This window comes from Tinamus guttatus, unplaced genomic scaffold (assembly GCF_059628265.1).
Source record: "Tinamus guttatus ecotype Peru unplaced genomic scaffold, ASM5962826v1 Tinamus_guttatus_pri_ptg000209l, whole genome shotgun sequence".
Taxonomy (NCBI): domain Eukaryota; kingdom Metazoa; phylum Chordata; class Aves; order Tinamiformes; family Tinamidae; genus Tinamus; species Tinamus guttatus.
The window spans coordinates 1,649,553-1,673,136 of NW_028288743.1; the positions used below are offsets into that span (position 1 = coordinate 1,649,553).

Below are 23,584 nucleotides of genomic sequence, written 5' to 3' on the forward strand. Positions count from 1 at the left end.
CGCCCCGCGCACCCGCCGCGCACCCGCCTCAGGGGACAGCCCGCCCGGAGCGCGACTGCCTCGTCCCCGGGCTGGCAGCGGGGCCGATGGCGGCGGGAGGGACCGATGGCGGCGGGGGGGGGGGGGTCGATGGCGGCGGAGCGGCGAGGGGCGGAGCGGGGCGGAGGGAGCCTGTGGCTGCCATGGCCACCGCCCCCAGCGCTCCCTCCCTCCCGCAGCCTCCCTTAAATACTATGGGGCGGCCGTAGCGGCGCGGGGCGCATCATGCGGGTTGCCGTCGGCTTGGCGGCGGCGCTGGGCAGCCTGCTGCTGTCCGGCTGCCTCCTGCGCCCGGCGGGCGAGCGCTCCCTGCGCCCCAGGTAGAGCGGCCTCCTGCGCCCAGCGGCGGGGCACGGAGCGGGACGTGGCGACCCCCTCGGGGTGCCCGGCCGCTGCCATTCCGGCTTTATTTAATTTTTGCGGCTGGTTGGCGGGGAAGGAGGCGGCGCGGCGCACGTGCGGCTGCGCTTCGTGCCGGGCTCTGACAACTTTTTGTTTTCCCGTCTCGCTGCCAGGAGCTGGGAGAAGGATGAGGCGGCGGCCGCCGGCAGCGCGCGAATGGAGCGGGCGCTGCGGGCCACCCTGGAGCCGCGGCCCCCGCCCGCCAACAGGTACCGGCGCCTCGCGCCGAGGGCTCGCGAACATCAGTCCCTGTGTGTGTGTGTGAGGGGGGTGTTGTGTTTGGTCTGGGGATTTTATTGGCAGTTGGAGATGAAGTGAAAACTTACCGAGCTGAGGAAAAAATGAAAATTCATTTTGCACTAGTTGTAAGAAAATTGTCTGCTAGTAAATGTGTTTTCTGGTAGGCCTTTGTAATGCCAGCTGTCACTCCGTGGCTGGTTTTGTGCTCAACACAGTGTTGGTAGTTTTGTTCAAATATCATTGCTTGTGGTAGTTTTGTTCATATACATTGCAAAAAGTGATGAACAACTAGTTCCAGATATCTATTATTATCTTTTTTTCTTTTCCTGGAAGGTGGGTGTGGGACTGGTTAATCCTAGTGTTTTTATAGTGTGGTTCAAAGTACAGATTTCTCCTTCAATATACAGAGGCTTAAGGCCAGATGTTTGAAATCTTTTACATGTTACTTAGCATCTTATTCCTAGGGAGCCCTTTCGGGAGATGTCTTGGTCTTTTGCATTGGAGATCTTTGCCTTACAGCCTATTTTATTCTGTGAAGTTTAACACAGAAATTGTTGGTAAAATTAGTTGTGAAACAAGTTGTGTCTTATGTGCCAGCTTTGAAATTAAAAAACCTGTTTTGATGCTTTTGATTCTCCTTACACCATAGGAGACCTAATAGTGCAGGAGAGGCTGCTGTTCACACACGAGGCATTTGTAAGTGAGAAATAATCTGTGAATACTTTTGCTATTCTGTTAGACTTTGTATGACCTCATTAACATTGCAGATCTACTGATTAGTATGTATTAATAAATACTATGGTCAAAAACATGAAAAAAAAGTTATTCACAGCTGTGATGCACTGGCCATACCAAAGTCAATGGTGAAGACATCAGTTTGCCTTACTGACGGCAACGTTTCACTCTGCCTGCAGTTTGAGGCTGAAATAACATAGGCTTTTCCTGAGAGAATACAAGTGACACTAATAGCACTAATAACCATTGAAAGCATTCTTATGCTTTTCCATGGGAGACCCTTGTGCTCCCTGCCTCCAAATTTAGGATTTATATAAGCCATAAGTTTATAACATCTTTCAAAACTAAACTGAAGCGAAAGGAACAGTAGCATTTTCAATTTTCTTCTAACTCCTGTTACATTCTTCTAACTTGGTTTGCTCCCCTGTGTTCATTTTTCACCTTTCTGCTTTTTTTTTTTTCTTCTTCTTTTTCTTCATCTTGCGGTCTAGTATTTTGCAGTAGGTACTCTCTTCTGCTTTGTGTTTTGTAGTGTCTTTCAAATCTGTTTTATGTCTGTGGTTCTCCCCCTGCATTTCCTCATGCTTTTCCTTGCCGGTTTCTGGGCTGCAGCCTCCTGCCGCTCGGCAGTGTGTGCTAAACTGTGTAGCCAAATTGACTGGAAACGCTAGCCAGGAGCAGGAGCCTGGTCACTGCCCATCTGCTATTAGCACGGTCACAACTGGAGCAAAGAGGAAACAAGACGTAGGGAAGAGGGTGGAAAATCCATGGCATGCATGGTCAGGCCTTAATCTCTCTAAGGCAAGTGAGCATGCAATTTCAGATGTGTTTTTGGTTAAACTACTTCGAGGATTTTGGCACCAATTTGGAATGATTTTTCAACAACCTGAAAATTTTAATGACTAAATGACTGCAGAAGTAAGGTAAATTATTCATCAAAAAAGGCTTAATTTCACTGCAGCTCCTATAACCTAAACTTTGGAGACTTTTTAGTTTGTTGACTGAGTACAAGAGGAGACGGTGTCTTTCTCACCTAAGTGATTTGAGAGTTCATGGTGCATTTTTGGCATGTGAGGAAGGAAAGGGAGAGCTGCTGGCTTGACCGGGAGCTGCAACTCAATCCAGAGAGCAGCTGGACTGGGCAGGGAGCCACGCTGGAGGGATTCGATCCGACAGCAGCTGGACTGAGCCTGGCGGAGCGCCTTGCTGGAGGGGTTGGATCCGAGAGCATCTGGGCCAATTCAGGAGGCTCAGGCCAATCCCTTGGTGATGGAGACGGATGATCTGAGCGATAGGAAGTAGATCCCAGTTTTCACTGGGGTTTTGCTGCGTTATCCATAGGTATAGCAAAAGGACAGAAGAGGCCTTTGTTGGAATAGGTCACGTAGAGGTTAGTGAATTTATGAATCGTATCCAGCTGCAGTGCTATGTCCATGACTCAAACTAGGGCAGTGTCGGTCTCCAGGTGTAACCGGAGCGAATGACCAGCCTGGCTGCGCTGCCGACAGCAGCGCCCTCCCTGCCTTAACGCACAAGAGCGTGTGCACGGGTGTTGAGCAGGACTCTGGGGGCTCTGCGTCACTTCGACACATTTCTCTGGCAAGCCAGGATCTTCCCACTGACTTGGGTGGCAGCATTGAGGAAAATGAGAGGAAAAAAAAAAAAAAGCCCAAACCAAGCAGTTTCTTGCTGTCTGTGCTTCCCTTCCTGTCCCCCAGTCAGAATGAGTAGCCTAGGCAGGCTTCAGAATCACAAACTAATCTTTCCTCTTACTTTCTTTTCCTGGGCTGTTGGGTGCTTATCTGTAGTACAGCCCTTGAAGAATCTCTAGAGGTCCTGTTATTCTGGTGCATCTCAATATTAAAGACTAAACTGTTCTTTTTATTTGAGTAATTCCTTTAAAAGGATGAAACTTATGTAGGTAGATTGGTTCAGACTGTGATGGATATTTAGGCAGCTATTATGCACAACTATAATTAGATGGTGACTAGGCACCTAAAGTTCTCTGAAGTCCTGTGTCTTAGTCAATAACCTTGAAGATGCAGTTTGCTCATTACAGGACGTTTCTTAGTGCTTTTCCATCTTAAATTTTAGAAAACTCAAATGATATGACTGCCTCTTTAGTTTGACTTCCAGATTTTTGTCTCGGTTTTGTCTTTACAGTGTGATATGTCCATTAATAAGGTTCCTTTCAAACAGCAGAACTATTGTTAATAGAATTTCTCTAATATTCACTTAACTTGATCATCTGACCAGCATCATTTACTCTGCGATACCATTGCTCTGCATCAAATCCTTATCTCCTTGTGCCATACAGTACTCTTGTTTTTAAGCTGTAACTGCAAGTACGGTTGAAACTGGAATAAGCCAACAGTGCAGCTGAAAGAGTGGCCCTGTCCTTGCTGCACTGGGCTCCCCTCCGCGCTGCGCCTGAGCCAGCACGAGCGTTTGTGTCACCGCAGCACCCAGAGCTGCTTGTGCTCAGCAGAGAATGTTTTTTACTGCCCAGGGGTGCGTGGCAGATGAATAAAGCAAACTCCTACCAGGAAGGTGAAAACAGTTTTTTTTCCAAGCACAGTAAGTGCAGAGTTAAACAAGTTATAACAAGGCCGAGTCCCCTGCAGAAGTGACCACCACTCTCCTGTCACTCCCTTCGTGCCGCCAGTTTAAGCCCTCTGCCCACTGGCTCCCCAGCTTATTCTGCTTTCACCAACTCAAGGCAAGCACAGCGTAGAAATTGGTGGGGTAATTGAACAGTGGGAGGAAGTGATTGAGGAACTATAAGTAAACAAGTTAAATTAATACAATGTTTCACAGTTTCGCTTTCTCCAATTTCTCTCTCAGCAGCAGATCTTTATGTAGGCCTGGGGAATAAACAACTACACTTAATTAACTGTGCTGCAGAGACCTGTGCATTCTGCCTGCTGTCAAAATATTGCGTTTTGGCAGGCAGAAGGGGCAGTAGAGATAGGCTATTACCAACATTATGAACAGTAGCTTAGTATATTGCACAGATAATTTGCTACGGTTTAGATTAGTCAGCACTGGTGGCCACTTCGCTAGTTTTACTGCTGCCTGCGAGTCTTTTCCCTTGGCTCCACAGCGATGTGTGCGGATCTAGTACATGCCTCGTGTATCAGTTGTGTCCAAACGATCAGGTGTTCAGCTGAAAGTGCTGCCGGGACACGTTTATGCACCGACCCTAGTGAAAGGTTTCCCAGCCCCTTGCTGTTTACTTGGTCCGAGAGAAACTGCTCTGTCATTCTGCCTATCGGATACTGTTATAGCATCATCTCAGTGCAAAGTACCTTATTCTATTCTTTTTGCTTTACCCACCATGACACTTGGAATATTGCTTTCTATGTTATATGCCACCTGAGTTGTGAATTTTCATAAATAAAAAGTATCAAATGTTATGTAAACCTCTGGTGAATATACCAAAAGGGCTACCAAATAATTTTGAAACAAGGTGTATTTGAACACCTGTTTAGCATTCCTTAGATAAGCAAAACTTCCATGGGAGCGTGTACAGGGATAGCAGGATTTGGCTCTTTCACAGTTACTGTGATTAATGTTACAGGACAAGTTCTTGCTCCTATTGTTTGACAAAACCATTTTATAGCCCATTGCACCAAGCATTTAGCTTGTATATTGCCTTATTAGTCAAAGTGTCAGGAACCTCGAAAACATCAATATATTCTTATCTCATTCATTTAAATTGGTGTCAAAGGCAGCAGTTAAGACTACTCTTCCCTGGGAAGTATGGATTACAGGTTTTTAAGAACCCTAGTATTCAACTAATACAGTATGAGACCCAAATACAAATGAGTGTCTCCATTGGAAGTTAAGACAGAAGACTTTTTCCTTCTTTTTACATTCATCCATTTTTCTATTCTGATCGTTTTTTGGGGTTTGGGTTTGCTGGTATTTCTTCCTTTTTCTGTCCCTCCCCACTCCACTCCATGCTTCCTTGTTGACTCTTCATTTAGCCTTGTTGATTCCTGGATCAAGGTGCTCCATAGCTTCCGGTTTGAATGCAGATAAAGGAAAATGCAAGCAGTGGGACACGCCGCTTCTGCATGGGGCATCCTGGAGCAACCTGCTTCTGCAGCCCAGTCACTAGAACATCATTACAAACAGGGTGAGATGAGGTTTCTCCCTGTTTCCGCCTCTTTCACCAATTCTAACGATCCTCCTTAGGGAAGACAGATTTTTCTTTGTTTGGAAGTACAGTCTCATTCTTACGGGATAGATTTGCTGTGGTCATTTTTTCTTTTCTTTTTAAGATTGTTATTTTTGAGCATAGATTCCCTCAGGGAAGAAGAAATGTTTTGGTGATGGACTGAGTTTATGTGATATGGAGGAAAAAAAATTGATTAATAATCATGTCTGACTTTCCCCATATTTGTGTCATTTCAAACAATCTGGATGGTCATGGAAAGGGAAAAAAGACTCCTTGTTCCTCTTCTTTCCTCCTTTGATAGTTATAAAAGTGATAGGATTCAATGACAAAACTGAACTGGGCTTTATTTTGCTCATTCTTTTTTATCCAACTTCTTCCTTTTTGAAATTTTAAAGTCTTGACATGGAATTATGTGGATTTTAAAAAAAGTATTAAAAAAGCAATTCTCTTCAGTTAGATTCACTTCTGTTAATTAGGAAGTAAAAGTCTCTTGAATAAAGCTGGTAGTCGGTTGAGAGAATTATATGCGCTGCCTCCATTGGTGTGAGGACGCAGCTGTGCCAGCCTCGTGTTGTTCCTGCGCCCCGAGCCGAGCGCCCCGTGTGAGTGCACGGTGGCTCTCCGAACTGAGCGCTCCGTGTGAGCGCACGTTGGCTCCCCGAACCGAGCGCTCCGTGTGAGCGCACGTTGGCTCTCTGAGGTGAGCGCCCCGTGTGAGCGCACGGTGGCTCTCCGAGGTGAGCGCCCCGTGTGAGCACACGTTGGCTCTCCCAGCCGAGCGCCCCGTGTGAGCGCACGGTGGCTCTCCGAGGTGAGCGCTCCATGTGAGCGCACGTTGGCTCTCCGAGCCGAGCGCTCCATGTGAGCGCACATTGGCTCTCCGAACTGAGCGCTCCGTGTGAGCGCACGTTGGCTCTCCGAGCCGAGCGCACCGTGTGAGCGCACGTTGGCTCTCCGAACTGAGCGCTCCATGTGAGCACACGTTGGCTCTCCGAACTGAGCGCTCCGTGTGAGCGCACGTTGGCTCTCCGAACTGAGCGCTCCATGTGAGCACACGTTGGCTCTCCGAACTGAGCGCTCCGTGTGAGCACACGTTGGCTCTCCGAACTGAGCGCCCCGTGTGAGTGCACGTTGGCTCTGTGAGCCGAGCGCTCCATGTGAGCACACGTTGGCTCTCCGAACTGAGCGCCCCGTGTGAGCGCACGGTGGCTCTCCGAGGTGAGCGCCCCGTGTGAGCGCACGGTGGCTCTCCGAACTGAGCGCCCCGTGTGAGCGCACGCTGGCTCTCTGAGGTGAGCGCCCCGTGTGAGCGCACGGTGGCTCTCCCAGCCGAGCGCTCCATGTGAGCGCACGTTGGCTCTCTGAGGTGAGCGCTCCGTGTGAGCGCACGCTGGCTCTCGGGTGGTGCCTGCAGGTGCTCTCAGCAGCGACGGGACCGGGCGCCCGGCCGCCCCCGCGGCAGGAACCCTCCTCCGGCCGCCGGGCTCGGGGGCGCTCGGGCCTCGTCAGGGAGGCCTCAGGCAGGGGGCCGGTGTCTGCGTTTTAGTGAAAACGTTAATAATATTCTCTTTTGTTTATTTTTAAGGTAATGTTTATAGAGCTAAGCTTAGTTTATAGCCATTTTTCCTGGTTTAAGCTGCAGCTGCAGAAGAAGGATCATTTTCAGCTTACTGAGCTGAAGAAGCAAAGAGGGGAAACGTGAGTCAGTGCTAACTAGATTTGTCTGGGAGCAAGTGCTGGCTCCTTGTATGAAAAGAAGGGCCCCAGGTGGTACTTTGGTGTATGTGGAACCATGCAGACCAAGCTCCTGTATACCTGTGTTTTGTCAGGAAATGGGCAGGTGATAGCAAGAGAGGGAAAGGCCCTTTATTCCTTTTCTTCTCCTATCATAACTACAAAAATGCCAGCCAGCTTAGTACCAAAATAAACTAGCATTTATTTTGCTCTTTCTTCTTTAATCAGACTCTTTCCATTTGAATTATTTATGACTGGAAATGGCATCTTGCCCAAATAAGAGCTGCAGAATCAGCTTGTTAGAAATCTTCCTGAAAAGTGGTCTCAATGTTTTAGGAAGCTAAGCCAGTGTCATTTGGGTTCCTGCTTGTATAAGGAATGGCAATGGTGATGCAGAAGCAAAAATTTGCATCACATACAAAGTGTTAAGACCCTTAGTGTGTACAGGGCTGGCTTGGATTTGTGTCCTCCTGTGAATAGCACGGGTCCCAGGCACTTCACCTGGTGTGTTGCCTATTTTTTGTACATTTTAGGTTGGATTAGAATGTTGCTTTTTATCCAAAAGTTTAGAAAACTCGATTTTTAGAAATCTGCTGAAATACCCTAATGATAAATATTTAAAATATCTTCAAAACGTAGTGCTCGAGAGGCTTCCTGTTTCATTTTTTTCAGATACCTTCTGCTTTACATCTTAATCAACATAATGTAATTCATAGTGTGAAATGGGATTATTTAAAGAGATGTTACAGTCACTAGCAGCAAACTCCCCTTTTCACAGGAGCTTCACAATTGGAGTGACTAAGAATTCCCTAGTAATGTTTTCAGCTAAAACCAACAACTATTAATCTCTTTGTCATAGAAAATTAAACGCAGCAGCATTGTCAGAATATGTTCTCTTTCAAAGTTTGTTGCCTTCCCCTCATGCTTTTTTTTTTTCCCTTAACAGAACAATTAGTGATAAAAATGGAATTTACCAGTTTGAACAGGCTTCAAAATGCAAGGAAATTCAGGACAATATTTTGTCGTCATTGACCAAGAAAAAAAGGTAAGTGTGCTTTGCTTTCTGTTTTGTTTATTTTAAATATAAGACTAAAAAACTGTCCTCCCTTTGCACAAAATTCTCCATGATGTTCATGTGGAATTATACAACAGAAAATTGCAATCATTCAACCAATGTTTACTTGCATTTTTATTTTCACATGTTTTAAGCTTGTTCTGTTTTTTTTGTTGTTGTTGTTGTTTTGTTTTTTTGTTTTGTTTTGTTTTTTGCTTTTTGGCTTTTTTTTTCTCATAGTGTAAGTCAACAAGATCCCCTCATCCCCAGTTAACAGCTTTTCATTACAAGATCTTTAAAAACAGGTAAAGCAGAACATGTGAGGTATAATTTCATTCTTGAGTGTCTTTTTCGTGATTAGTGAACACTCCTGCTGTGAGCAACCATAGTTAATAGGCTCATTTCAGCATTTACATTAGAATAAGTATAAAAATATGCTAGTATAAATTGCTAATTAATTGCACTCATTATAAGATTAACTAGTCCATGGGAAACTAATTATTCAGTTGTTGGTACATCTTGGAAGAAATATGCCAAATCCATTTTAGCTTTCAACTTTCCTATCCTTTCTTTTCATGGAAAAAAAATCTTTGATATCAATCCTGCTTGAATTCCTTGCTGTTTTCTAAGGTGGAAGCAGGAGAAGCAATCCCTTCCTTTTTAGGTGTTTCACTCCTGGTGCCTACGGATGTACCAACAGAGAAAACATTGTAGATAAGACAGACTTCCTACTAGGACTAGATGCTAAAAAGTACATTCCCTGGTGTCTTTAAAATGGAGATATTTGCGCTTACGTATTTTTATTTTATTTGTAAAGAGGAGAGAAATGGAATGAGAAACAGAATCTCTACCAAAAATAGCTGTGTGGGGGGTTTCTTTGTTTTCCTTCCCCCCCAAGCCAAGGACTGAAGAAGTAACCCAAACCCAGCACTGAGTTATGATTTTTAAGCTTTGCCTGTCTTTTCTGCTCTCTCACCACCTTCACATTGCCTTTTAAGATCTTACAGCTATTTTTAAGTCACTGTATTCCCAACATTGTCTTATTTTATATTTTTACCAGAATTGAAAGAGTAATGTTTTCCTCCTTTTCCCATTTTAGACACTTAATCTTTTCTAATGGAGCTTTTTTTTCCCCCAGCTTCCTCACCAATTATTTCAATACCAGATTTCTTTCTTTTCTCCCCTTCTGTCCTTCATCCCCACTAACTTCACTCTGTTTTACTTGTTAGCTATATTATTGCATTCTTCTCCCTCTCTTTTTTCCTTTTCTTTAAGAATTTTTTTCCTTCCCCCAGGTCTCATTAACAACACTATCATCTTAAATGTTTTCACCCTTTCAAAGGGTGAAAGACGACTGTGCTACTGTAGCACCACTAAGAGCCGAAGTAGAGATTGGCAGACAGCTTAAAGGATACAGTTAGCTGAAACACTGAGCAAGTGATTAACACCCAGAGAAGGAAAATTGGCCAGTGTCTTGCTGCTAAAGCCTGGCTGTGGCAATATGAAAGCTATTATCCATCCTGGGTCTTATGAAGCAGTGCAGGCTCTGTGAGAATGCAGACTTATTTCTCACATCTAGAATGTTTTGGGGCAGAGAATCCAGGACAGTTTTGAGAAAGTGTCACACGTTTGCCCTGTGGCTAAAAGGAGTGCTCCAGTAAAGGAGGTAACTGGGCAGATAAGAGAGACTGCCCCTCGGGACGTAAGGTTGGGTATTGCTTTGCCGGGTGAGTTTTGCAGCTCTCTCTACTGAGAAGAGCCACTGGGACAGCATCTGTGATGCTTTTTGAATGTGTTATCCACATGCATGGTATATAAATGATTTACATTGCAGTTCCAGAAGACTTTTGGGGATATTCTGGACTTTCTGGCTTACTATGCTAGTGGAGATCAAAAAAAAAAAAAAAAAAGTGTTAAAGCTTGACATTTTAAAATAGCAAAAAAAGCTATGTAAATGTAAAGTATTACTGTAACAGACATGTGCTATTGGTGATTAAGTGCCTGAAATGCTGAGCTGTGGGTTGGAAGATTTCCATTTTTGTTGAGGAGCAAGCCTTGCACACGCTGTCTTCAGGGCTTTAAAAGCTATATGTTGTTTTGGCAGCAGTAAAGCATCCAAAGGCAGGAGAGATCCTCCCCTTCTCTTGCATTTCCTGCTGTTTTGTTTGGTTTTTTTTTTTTTTTTTTTGGGAGGGGGGAGGCATTTGTTTAATTCTTGAATATTTTCTGCCAACTAGGAAGGGTCATCCTTTCTCACTCCTGCTTCTTGCGTTTCCTCCTAGTTCAAAGAGCTTTTATTTATGTATTTCCTCCACTTAGGTGTTTAGGCCAGAAGTGAACCAGCGGGATGGCATCTGTCTCATTTGGACATTTCAACTGTTGTTTCTCTTCCACCTCAGCACCTCTGTCCTTGCTGTTGTCCTTTAGATACCTGCTAAAACCTGCTAGATGCTTGTACGTTGTCATTGCCGCATCTCTGCATGGAATTTCACTCTAGCCATTCCGCTTCATTTAGAAGGTCACTGTGTACCTGACAAAAATCACTGGCAAAAAATCTTCAAGACATTATTTGCCAGCTAGGCTCATACAATATAAGTGAGTTTCCTAGGACAGCACGTCATTATAATAGTTTGTATGCAGGCGACAGGCAAAAACGGGACAGAACATATTTTGTTCACTGTTCTCAGCACTATAATTATTGTCTTGTTCACACATTGTTATAGTTCAATTTACCTGAGCTTTTTTATCTTAATAATAGAGTCCTTTTAGCAGTAGTGACTACGTACTGTAAACTCTTGGATTTCCATGGAAATAATACATATTGTCCCAGCTCTATAAAATGAAGGAGAAAAGGGCTGTCTACGTTACATCAGAGCCATGAAATGAAATCCTGATGACCATCCTGGACGGATTCCACTAGAGGAGGAGTCCCTGAGGGTCCTTTAAAGTGGGAAAGGCCAAAACAGGCATTTGGAGCATGAAACAAAGCTTTCTGGGCTGCAAACCCAGCTGCAGCAAACCCCAGAGCTTCATTTTCAGTTAAAAAAGTAGTTTATGGGAATATTGTCTATGTTCAGATTGTTCTTTGCATGGAACTGAATTCAAGAGAAGCCACAAGCCCCGCGGCAGCTGTGGTGGCTGCCGAGGCGCTGCAGGAGCCGCCGGAGCCGGGAGCTGCTGCCGTCGGGAGCCCCCGGCCCGCGGGAGCCGCTGCCGAGGCGGCTCTGCCGATGCTGGCAAAGAGCATCTGTGCAGCTCTGTGAGCCACGAGGTGAACGAAACTGCACGAGAAGGGCAAGCGGAGCCATTGCTCTGGATTGCAATGACTCCTGAGTGAGGTTTTGCTTGGAGAAGGCTGGTGGACTCTGAAACCGCCGAGCAAGTCATCCGGTTTCTGCACCGTAGTGGGTGCTTTTACTCTAGGTGCAGACAAACTGCTAAGCTATATGGTAGGTAGCTGCTGTTGCAGTTAAGAAGCTCCTCACAATTTCTGGCCTTGAGTGCCCATGGTTTCTCCTGAGGCCTTAGATTCAGTGCTGTCAGCGACACTTTGATTTTTCTCAGTACCAAATATACACAGAGGTAGAAAGAACATTTTGGGGTGTTGAGTGCTTTACTATTGCAAGCTACCACAAATTTTGTATGCCTTTTTATCATTTTTCATGCTCCAGTTAAAAGCAAGTGAGGTTTCTTGCCTTCCCAGCTCTTGCTGGAAAGCTGTTGAAAAACACACTTCTAAGTTTCAGCTTAGATAAACTCCCAGTCATTTGGCTTTGGGCCAACACTAAGTCTTTGTTGCTAAAATAACACAGGATAGATATTTTTTTAGAGATGTGCCACAGAACTTGTAGTCATATGATATCCAGGTCATGTTGTCTTCTCTTCACCCTCCAATCCTCCTTGTAAGTCAGAGACTGTTTCTAAAAAGTTGATCAAACCATAATAGGAGAGATATTAAAACAGAACCTATAAAGGAAGAAATTTCACCTGTCTTTTGGCTTACAGGTTCTTCAATATTTCACATGTGGATAAATTTAAATCTGTTGAAAGAGTTTTAAAGGAGCAAAAAACTTTTTGGTTACATGTACCCCAGTGGTGCTTAATCCTGTTAGATATAAAACAGATTGGTTGTTTTATTTAAGAGAAAATTTGCAGAAAAACTTAGGTCTGTAAATGTTGATCTATGTCTTAGATTGTTGCATTGAGCCTTGGGGAGTTCATAAAGTAGATGAAAGAAAAGGCAGAAAAAATGTGTCATGTTTCATCTTGGCTTGCAAGAGTGGTATCTCAAAACACTATTGAAGTTTAAAATGCCAAGTACAAGACAAAGTTTTTTTCTATTATTTTGGATTTCTGCACTGGAAATAATTTTCTGAAGAGTCCAATGACTTTAGGATAGTTATAGTCTAATATCTAAGCTTGAAACCAGCAAATTTCTAAAAAAAGAAGGGTTCATTAGGATATTACTATGAAAAAAGCCTGTTTATTAGGTCAAGCTAATTTAATAAGGATAGTACTGTTACAAATTATAGAAATAAAATGGGTTATGAAATTCTAAAGCAATCTATTATATATGCACCATGCATGTTGTTATTAATACATGTATCATTTGAATATTTTAGAGACTGTTTCTAAATATCTATTTGCATACTCTAGCATTTGATGTTCTTGCCTTTTTTTAGGTATTCAGAAGATGATTTTCTTCACTTAGTCACAAAACTGCAAAACTGCACTTGGGTAAAGAGACCGGAAGAGTGTGCAAAATTCAGGTAATTTTAATTTTCTCATTTAGCCAAGCTGTTTAGACCAGGTTTGTCTAACAAACAATAAACTGAGATCTTACCTATTGTAAAGATTCTTTTGTCTTGTTTTCAGACTGCATACACAGCTATGCATTTATCTTATTCTTTTGATGTTGGGGTTCTTTTTGTTTATTTGCATAGAACTGTGCAAACGGAGCAAGATAAAAGAACTACACAAATGAATAATTTCACCTATCCCTACTGCAATGAATAGTTAACTAACTTGCTAGAATGGATTAAATATAGCCTCAAAACAAAGCATACAGTATTAAATACATCTAGCAGTGTGTTTTTTGTTTGTCTGAAATGGCACTCTGACAAGGTGCTTTGCAATGGAAGGGAACATTTCTTAACCAGGACTGTTCCTGTTACAGAAGTGCCTAAGGTGCTCATTAGGCTCAGCCCTGCATGTCATGACACCCATGCAAAGAAGCACATGGTTACACCTGTCCCTGTCAAGACTGCACATATATTCAAGCTTGCACATAAGTATGTGCTCCATAGGGACTGCAATTCCTGCAAAGCTTCCACTCGCATTTGGAAATGCGTCATGCTGGATTTAGAGAACAGCTTCATGGTGTCAAATCTAGTTTCTCCAGAGGGAAAACACTCTCTGAATTACACTGTTGCATGGAACAGAATTAGAGATTCTGTCAAGATCATTAAAAATAAACAAACTGACCTACCTTCCAACTCTTTGGAATTAACTAACTTTGAAAACTTAATATCCATGTACTCAGTGTGATACTATTGGAAGAAATGATGAAGGGGAGTGATCTTTATGTGCAACATAAATTGCCGTTCAGCTGATCAGTGCTGTTGACCAGTGGTGTTTCCCAAAGCTGAGGCAGTATAATGCATAGAGTTAAGATCTGAGAAGCTTTCATTAAGCTCTCTTGGGCTTTCTGGCTTTAGCCATGCAGAGGTATCGAATATGATACGGAGCTGTAGAAGCAGAGAGCGAGAAAAAGAAATTCAGTGTAAAATTTACCAGCTAAACATTACACACTTCATGCTTACTGCACTCTTAGTTTCTTTTTTTTTTTTAATCAGACTTTAAGCACAAGAGCCTAGAACTAGCTCTGCAAGGACACTGCATCTTAGGAGTGATACATTGATAAAGCTTTGTGGGGAATAGAGCTTCTAGAAATGTGATGAAGAAAGGTAGTCCTTTCTTTTCCTAATCCACTTAGAAGTTTCCACTTCTTGTCTCCCTGTCTCTGGTACTGCCCCATCTTTCATTCTCTCTTGTCCTTTTGCTCAACCAATTAGTAATCCTGTGGCATCACCTCTCTTCTTTTTGTTTTCTAATTTTATATAGTATCAGTAATGCATAATATTTGTTAATTAATATTACTCATTTCTAAAAATCTTATTAATTTGATAAACATACCCATTCTGCAGAAGAGGAAGGTAACCTCAGTGAGACTGTGCAGCAGCTTTGGATAATACAGCCAGTTCCCATCAGGAGGAGAGCTGGAGTCTGCTTGGTCACAGGAGTCTGCCTGCTGACAGCTGCTTGTCTTCTTTCCTTGCTTGCCCATCTGTTAAACGAAGTGAACACCTCCATGCTCCTCGGGCATGGTGTCAATGAGGACATCTCTGTATAACCCCGAAGTTCTGAAGAACAGTGAGATATACATAAGAGATGCATATGCGTAAGAGATTTAATGTCTTATGCCACAGGGCATAAACTAACCTCTAATTAGTAAGGCTCAAAAGAAGATTCCCGGAGGATAGAGAATTTCTCAGAGAAGCTTTCTTGTGTTTTTCCTTTGCTGATTGCTATTATCTTACTGGTAGTGGAGTAAATGAATCCATGCTCCATAACTCAGATGTTCCTGGAAGGCAGAACTGTGTGCCAATGAGTACACATCTCTTCTCCCTCTAAATCTAACTCCCAGGAAATCCAGGCCAAATAAAAGGATATGGATCAGAGGTGCAATGCAGGAAAGAACTGCTTGTCTTTGTATTTGGCAGAAGGGTTTCAGCTGCCAATCCTGGTTGACAAAAGCCATAGTAGTCCCAGTGCACAAAAAGCAGAGTGTGGGTTCACACAGAATCATAGAATGGTTGAGGTTGGAAGGACCCCCAGAGGTCATCTAGTCCAACCTGCTCAATCAGGGACATCTAGAGCAGGGGGCACAGGGTGGCATCCAGGCAGGTTTTGAAAATTTCCAGAGCAGGAGACTCTACCACCTCTCTGGGCAGCCTGTTACAGGGCTCTGTCACCCTCACAGTAAAGAAGTTCTTCCTCATATGGAGATGGAACTTCCTGTGTTTCAATTTGTACCCATTACCCCTTGTCCTGTCACTGGCCACCACCGAAAAGAGCTTGGCCTCATCCTCCCTACCTTCTCCTCTCAGATACTTATACATATTGATCAAATCTCTCAGTCTTCTCTTCTCCAGGCTAAACAGGTCCAGCTCTCTTAGTCTTTCCTCATACAATAGATGCGCCAGTCCCTTAACCATCTTTGTCACTCTGTGCTGGACCCTCTCTAGAAGCTCCACATCCCTTTTTTTCACTGGGGAGCCCAGAACTGCACCCAATACTCCAGATGTGGCCTCACCAGAGATGAGTAGAGAGGGAGGATCCCTCCCTCAACCTGCTGGCAATGCTCCTCCTGATGCAGGCCAGGATCCCATTGGCCTTCTTGGCCACGAGGGCACATTGCTGACTCATGGTTAATTTGTTGTCAACCAGGACTCCCAAATCCCTCTCTGCGGAGCTGCTTTCCAGCAGGTCATCCCCTAATCTGTACTGGTATCCGGGGATATTCTTTCCCAGGTCCAGGGCCCTGCACTTGCCCTTGAACCTCATGAGGTTCCTTTCTGCCCATCTCTCCAGCCTGTCCAGATCCCTCTCAATGGCAGCACAGCCCTCGGGAGTGTCGGCCGCACATCCCAGTTTGGTGTCATCTGCAAACTTGCTGAGGGTGCACTCTGTGCCCTCATCCAAGTCATTGATGAAGAGTTGAAGAGCACCAGGCCCAGTACTGACCCCTGTGAGAGACCACTGGCCACAGGCCTCCAACCAGACTCAGCCCCATTTATCACCACCCTCTGGGCTCTGCCATCCAGCCAATCCTCAATCCACCTCACTGTCCACTCATCCAGTCCGCACTTCTGGAGCTTTCCTATGAGGATGTTATGGGAGACTGTGTTGAAAGCCTTGCTGAAGTCAAGGTAGACAACATCCATGGCTCTCCTATCATCCATCCAGCCGGTCACCCCATCGTAGAAGGCTATCAGGTTCGTCAAACGTGACTTCCCCTTGGTGAATCCATGCTGACTACTCCTGATCACCTTTTTTTTCCTTGACATGCCTAGTGATGGTCTCTAGGATGAGCTGCTCCACCACTTTTCCAGGGACGGAGGTGGGGCTGACCGGCCTGTAGTTTCCCAGCTCCTCCCTCTTGCCTTTTTTGAAGACTGTAGTGACACTGGCTTTCTTCCAGCCCTCTGGTACCTCCCCCACTCTCCAAGACCTCTCAGAGATGATGGAGAGCCGCTGAGTAATGACCCCTGCCAGTTCCCTCAGCGCTATTGGGTGCATCCCATCCGGGCCCATAAATTTAGGGGTGTCCATTTTGCCTAGGTAATCCCTAACCCAGCCCTTTGGACCAGCAGAAAGCCCTCCTCTCTCCTGCTTCTTTCTCTTGTCTCTGGGCTCTGTAGTTCATGGGGACTGGCCCTAGCAGTAAAGACCGAAGCAAAGAAGGCATTTAGTAACTCTGCCTTCTCTGCAACCTCCGACACCCTCCCAAGGCACCCTCCCCATTCAGCAGTGGACCAACACTTTCCCAGTCTTCCTCTTGCTGCTGATGTATTTGTAGAAGCCCTTCCTGTAGTTCCTGACATCTCTTGGTAACTCTAATTCCAGACGGGCCTTGGCCTTCCTCATTGCATCCCTGCATTCTCTGACAATGTTCCTATATTCTTTCCATGATTCCAGCGTGGCCTGCACTATCTAGCCCAGCTCTGGCATGCAGCCCTGCAAACCGTGTTCGTGTGTTGCCAGCGCTGCCCTTTGCACTCTCTGGATGTCTTTATCTAAGCTGCTCTGCTTCGCCTGCTCACACATGCTCAGCTGCAGCACTGTGTGCCCGTGGTCAGCGGCTCTCATCAGCACTGTGCTGGGCGCTCATGGCTTTCTCAAAATGCGGAAGAGTCAAGGGGCAAGTACAAGTCATGGTGCCCTCTTTAATACCTCCGTAGCCACAGCCAGAGTTTTTTTTTTTGTTTTTTTGTTTGTTTGTTTGTTTTTTGTTTTGTTTTGTTTTTGTGATGGATTTTTGTCCTGCTTCGGCCAGGGAATCAATCTCCTGTACCTTCATTTATTTAATGTCCTTAATGCTGGCATTAGTGCAGCCAGATTCGTTTTGCCCTCCAGGGAGCTTGTGCAAACACTCGTTTCATTGCTCTTGTGGTCTAGCAGAGTGCTGTGTGTGGATGTTTGTTGGCCATTCCTCAGGATTATCTGACTTCACAGCAGACGCTAGCAGGGTAGTGTAGGTATAGCAGAAGATCTAGCAGTGTTGTAGGTTCACTGGAACAAATACAATTCCAGTAAGAAGGACTTTCAGGAAAGTCTTTTCCAACATTTAGAGCTATCAACACATACAGAACAGAAGTATTCTATTCAGACTTCTTCTTTACAAAATTCAGCTTTGCTTTCTTTGTTTTTTTTTTTCTCATGTGCTTTACAATTAGCAGTCTAGCATTTTCACCCCTTTATTTCAAAGCTCACCTGAATTCTGCTTCCCTTTGCAGATTTACATCAGCTCTGACTTGTTTTGAACAAATCAAGTCCTCAGTTTCTTGGATATAAGAGAGGATTGGTGCAAATTTGGAAAGGGAGGTGAAATAATCCTGCAGCTGCCTTGAAGCATCATTCTTAAAGCTCTGGAAGAACTGTCGGGTAGATTTCTCTGCACAGGCTCTTCTAGCTACAGTTGGTAGAGTCTCAGGTTCCCTAGGTAACATGAATATTAATTATTATATTAGCATTCATCAAAGGTTTCCAGCTTAAAAGAGATGTTTCATTAGTGCAACAAATTAGAGCCCAGCTGGATGCAAGCTGTAATTGTTTTTTATACCTCTACATCCCTGATTTACAGACTTTTAAGTCTGACTTATTTTCACTTGGGCTATAGACCTGTGGCGGCGAATCATCTGCAGTTTTTCCCAATAGCTGCAATGCTTGTTTCTGCTGAAAGCTAGCAAACAGTTAAAAGAGCCCTCAAAATGCCTGGGCAGGGTGAGGGAGAAGGGTGGCTCAGAGAGGCCTCCGGGCACTGCCTTCCCGGCTGTGTGGCTGAGCGGGAGCCCGGCAGGGAGATGCAGCAGTTGGCAGCAGCGATATCGCGCGGGGACAGCCCTGGGCGAGCTGTGCACACAGGGCTCCCTCCCCGTGCAAACACCATTCCTGACAAACCTCATCTGAATCTGGTAATGAAAGGAAAAGGAAATGCCTAATGTAAAACACACTTTAAAAATGATAATGTTGCCCTTTTATTTATTTAGAACTTGAGGTCTGAGAAATAATAGCTGAGATCAGCCTGGTCTTCACAGTTCTGTAATTTCTCCTCCTGCTTCTTAATCCACCTGACCTCTATTACCTTCTCCCACTTAATCCTTCCTCTGAAAAAAATGTGGCTAAACATTCTTACAGATTATAAAATCCTATTCCTCCTTGAAGGGATTAAATTGAAGTATATTAAACTCTCACCTATATAAAGCATTCCGTAATACATCTTGTGTATTTCAGTAAAACACAGCTGAAACACAAATCAAATACCCTGCAAGGTCAGCTTATGCTTGTATAAGCTCACACCAGCACATAATCAATAGCTTTCCTGACACTAAACAGATCAATAATTCCACTCTATTCTCTGAAATCTTCCATTTCAGCATACAAAAAAAAAGGCAATAGGAACTGAGATCACATTATGGTTTCAGAGTACATTTTCTGCATGCTTAATATACCATATGTAAAAGGAGAAGTATATATTCAGAGATGTATTTCCATTTCAGAAAAGAAAAGGGCTGGGCAGAAAGAGATTGATTGATGATAGTTTATGGAAACAGATGGATCTTTTAATTGCTTGTAGACTATATGTTTTCCTAAAAGTTGGAAAATCCTCTAATGGGAAAGTAAGGGAAAGTTGAGCTAGGTATGTTTTTGTGATAGACTTTAAGTGAATTGAAAATTTTATTACACTTTTTATATATTCAGCCTTGTTTCAGATTCAGCCTTGTTGATTTTCATTGTCTTAGATATTTATGACATTACTACATTTTTGGACTGTTAAGGGCTGTCAGCAGGGCAGAGATTCTCAACAGATCCTGTTTCAGACATGAGATTTAAGCACTCTTTTTTTCCCAAAGTTTAGAATATGTCATAATATTGCACTATTAGAAAGCATTGATTTCCCAGTATTGACTGGGCTTGACAAAAAGCTTTGAGAAATGACTAACATTGTCTACAGCCCCAGTGCAGTAGAATAAGATAATTTCTTGCTCACTGAAAAATGATACAGGATGGACATATTAGAGTGGACTATTAGAGCAAATTTTAAGATAGACTTTCCCAGGTCATTACTAAGCCGAACATTTGTTACTTGGAATACTTTGCCTTTTATTTAAATGATATTGCAAACCGTAGTACTATCAGACATGCTAAGCACATGGTTGTCACTTAAACTGCTTGCAATAGTTACAGTTTTGAATATTTACTCTTCTTACTTTGTGCCGAGTTAGCTATTTTATGTGATGTTTTGAGTCATTTTTATAGCTAAAGATCTGCAAAGGGATCTGACTTGGCAAACACTGCTGGTGTGGGTAACGTGCAACTGCTTTAGAGCAGGAACATTGCGATATGCTTCTGCAAACAAACAGTCACTTGTTTGCTGCTTACTGCAGATGGCTATAAAAGGCCAACTGAAAAGAACTTGTAATTTGTAGAAATGCAGAGGCAGAAGGGATCTCCAGGCTGTCTTGTCTCTGGACTCCCTGTGAAGTGCATCTTTCTTAGACAGACTCCAATGTATATAGGCCATTCCTGAACTGTGTTTGGAAAAATGTCTAATGAAATTCTTGAGTCAATGGAATTCTGCAGCTTCCTATTTCAGCAGCCTTCTACAGCAACCGACTTCGCTGTGCTCCTTAATATTGCACCTCAACTTTCTTTCATGCAAATTAAAGTGGTTTCTTCTTGCCCTTCCCCGAGCAGCCTTAGAGGGCAACTGAACATCTACTCTTTAGAACAATTTTGCATATTTTAGTACTTCTGCAGCATCTGTCCCTATCTATTTTTCCACTCCCGCCACCTCAGTTTAGTCCAGTGTATATTCATAGGGAAATCTTTCATATTTCTGTTCTCAATAATGAAATATACCCTCTGGCCTCGGGCTCTACAGCCACCTGTGCTGCACAGCGCAGTGCAGGCTGCACAAAAGCCACCCTGTGAAGTTCACAAAGTTAGGGCAGATTCTGCTGGATCTGGTCCCCTGCCTGGTTCTGTTATCTTCATGAGTTTTTTAAAAAAGTATCATCTGATCTGTTAAAAGCAGCCTTTTAAAAATAAACAAAGCAACTGATCTTTCATTGTAAAAATATGAGATATTTAGAAAATCAATGCAGAAAATCAAACCCTTTGAGGACCACATTTACTCTCTGGCCCAGGGATCCAATTCTAGGTTGGAATAGACAAAGTTTCAGCGGAAAATTGCTGTCTGTGTCACAAAATATGAGGCTATGTAACATTTTGATTCAGAAGCAAGTGCCTTTTCACACTAAGTATTTATCAGAATAAGATACAAAAAAGTTATAGAACAAAATGACTTTAGCTAAACATCTTATTTAATGAAAGAAGGTAATTTGAATGAAAACTACGTACTTACTGCAGGAGGATAAAGCAAATGTCCTTTTGTTGCTTGTATCAGTAATGTGGAGGAGTAAGGAATCTTTAAACTCCGCAGCAGCTCTTTGCATAAAGACCGATTTCTTCCTTATTAAATATTACAGATTATTCACATCCCGCTTGGGAAAAGAACTGTGCTGGTTTGGGGATCTGCAGAGAAACTGTGTTAGCCCTAACCTCTGACTTCTTTAACCCTGGTTCACCTTCAGCAGCTGGAAGGATATAATAATATGTATATTATTATATATATAAAAAATAATTCAGACAGAGCTTCATGGCTATGCAGCTACTACAGAAACTTCAAAGAAACTACTGCAGATACTTATATATCCAGCTTCCTCTAAACTAAATAATGCATTTTTTTTTCACATAGAGTTTTTGCATCATGCAAAGGGTTTTGAAAACAGGAAGAGTAAAGGCAGCGGTTTTGTATTATTGCCTAAGGATGATCTATACAATTAGTCCAAAATTTGAAAATGTCATTATTTCTTTTAGTTGTCTCTGTGTTTGTATAATCTGCTTGAGAAAACAGGATATTCTGAAGTTCTCAGCATCTGCAAACCTGAAGAAATTGTTTGGATGCCGTGTGGGCTGTGAGTTCCATCCTAGTTGGTCACAGTTGTGAGCTGAGGCCATGGAAGTTGTTCCAAGAAGGAAGAAATTCACAAAATATATTTCCCAATCAACAATGGCTTTCTGTTGTCTTCAATATGAATAAACCTGCTTAGACATATGCAACATATTTTTCTACAGTTTATTGATTAGGATTATCATGACTGTACTCATTCAGTTTTATGAAGTATATATTACCAGTCCAACTGGAATAGACTTGTTATATATTCTGATTTTGTTCCTTATTTGTTGCAAGTGAAACTTGCAGATAACACGGTCAGCTCCATTTTGCTTGTCTTGGCCCTAGGAATAAGTGTGGCTGATGTTAATCTTAGAGTTCAAAAAGAGCTCTGAAGTCTCAGTCCATTTGCAGCTGCTTGTAGGAGGAATGCAGCATGAAGGCATGCCCTCCCACATCAGAAATTAGCAGGGCCAACTGCAGCCTAAAGCAGTTACTTGGACTCCTCCTGTCTTCTAAGAGCTGTTCCATATCCCATACATCTTCACCTGGCCATAACTCCACAGACAACATGGATCACTTTCCATCCTTCCGAAGGAAATTCAGAGGTTGATTTCAGGTGGTACCGTTTGGTGCTGTTATGGTTCCAGCCCTTGTCTGTTATCTCATCATCTGGCTGGGAAGTGCTTTGTATTGTAGCTTTTACCAGTTTCTCTCTTCCCAGATAGCATGATGCCCAGATTAAAACACTGTCTTAGCTTTGCAACACTTGGCATACCATGCGTTTTAAAAGGATCCATTTCTACAGTGCATGTCTCAGGCTTATGAAGTTTGTGCTCTTTGGGTGTCATTGCCTCTTGATACATATCACATATGTGATTAACACTAGAGATGATGGTTGTGGAAATAATTACTTGAACCACCCAATCTCTAACCAATCTCATCATTTGCTGTAAATTTTAGAGGTACCTCATTCTACCTTATACGAACAGGTTGCTGAATATTTTTCCAGTGGCTTTTTTTGGTCTGCAGGTTATATCTGTTGCAGCTAGAGCTTTCCACATCGATAAGTGGGCACCGAGGAATTCTGTGTAAGACTTGATGCAAGACATTGCTATTGGTATGTCTAAGCCTTTAGCACATAGGCTATTAGGTAACATAAGAAAATGCATCATTAATCAATATGTATTTCCTCGCTTTCACTGCCTTTCTGAATTAGCCTGTGTTTGTTTTACTCCCACAATAGATCCATAATATTAATTAAAATTTTTACTTTCTTATGAGTTCTGGTACCTGTTTTTCTTCAGAGTGTTTCTGCTTTTAATGAAGCACTAATTCCTGTGGAATGAGTAATAAAAAGAAAGAATGCATCATCTGAATTCATGGTATCCACCATCGGTGGAAAATAAAAACCCACCCCAAAAGCAAGGGGCAAGATCCTGGCAGACACGGATCTTTGAATTTGCTACTTGTATCTAATTTCCACCAGAAACAAATGATATTCCTTTAATAGAGTATTAGCTCACTGTAAGTTGTTGATAAAGTTGAAAGAAGGAACTTCTCCTATCTGTGTCTATAGTAAAGCTTACTTTCAGGTGGAATTTAGCTTGCATTGTTTAACTTGTTCCCAGGGCTTGTTTTACCTTAGTCACTGAAAAAGCCTGAAATAAAGCTTTTCTTTTCCACTGGCTGTTCCTGTAAACATTCTTTTTTTCTTCATAATTAATCCTTCTCAGTGAGGAAAGGAAGAATTATCTATTCCCTTTCATGCTATCCTTTTCAAAATTCCAAGCAACTCTGTGATCAATGAATTTTCTTCTCTAAATGGATAGTATTTCTTTTAATGTCTCACCTAATGAGAGAGGTATGTTCTGTCAAATGATAAGTAATGATTTAG

At 43.1% G+C, this 23,584-nt stretch overlaps 1 protein-coding gene across 1 annotated transcript in view; it reads left to right on the forward strand.

Moving 5' to 3' along the window:
- Nucleotides 1-264: 264 nt before the first annotated feature.
- The window catches only part of ST8SIA6 (ST8 alpha-N-acetyl-neuraminide alpha-2,8-sialyltransferase 6), a 33,962-nt gene continuing 10,642 nt past the window's right edge, over nt 265-23,584 (forward strand). Inside the window, exons 1-4 of the mRNA XM_088524341.1 lie at nt 265-359; nt 555-650; nt 8,238-8,378; nt 13,070-13,156. Of these exons, the coding sequence (XP_088380467.1) occupies nt 265-359; nt 555-650; nt 8,238-8,378; nt 13,070-13,156 (419 nt within the window). The remainder of the gene's footprint in view (nt 360-554; nt 651-8,237; nt 8,379-13,069; nt 13,157-23,584) is intronic.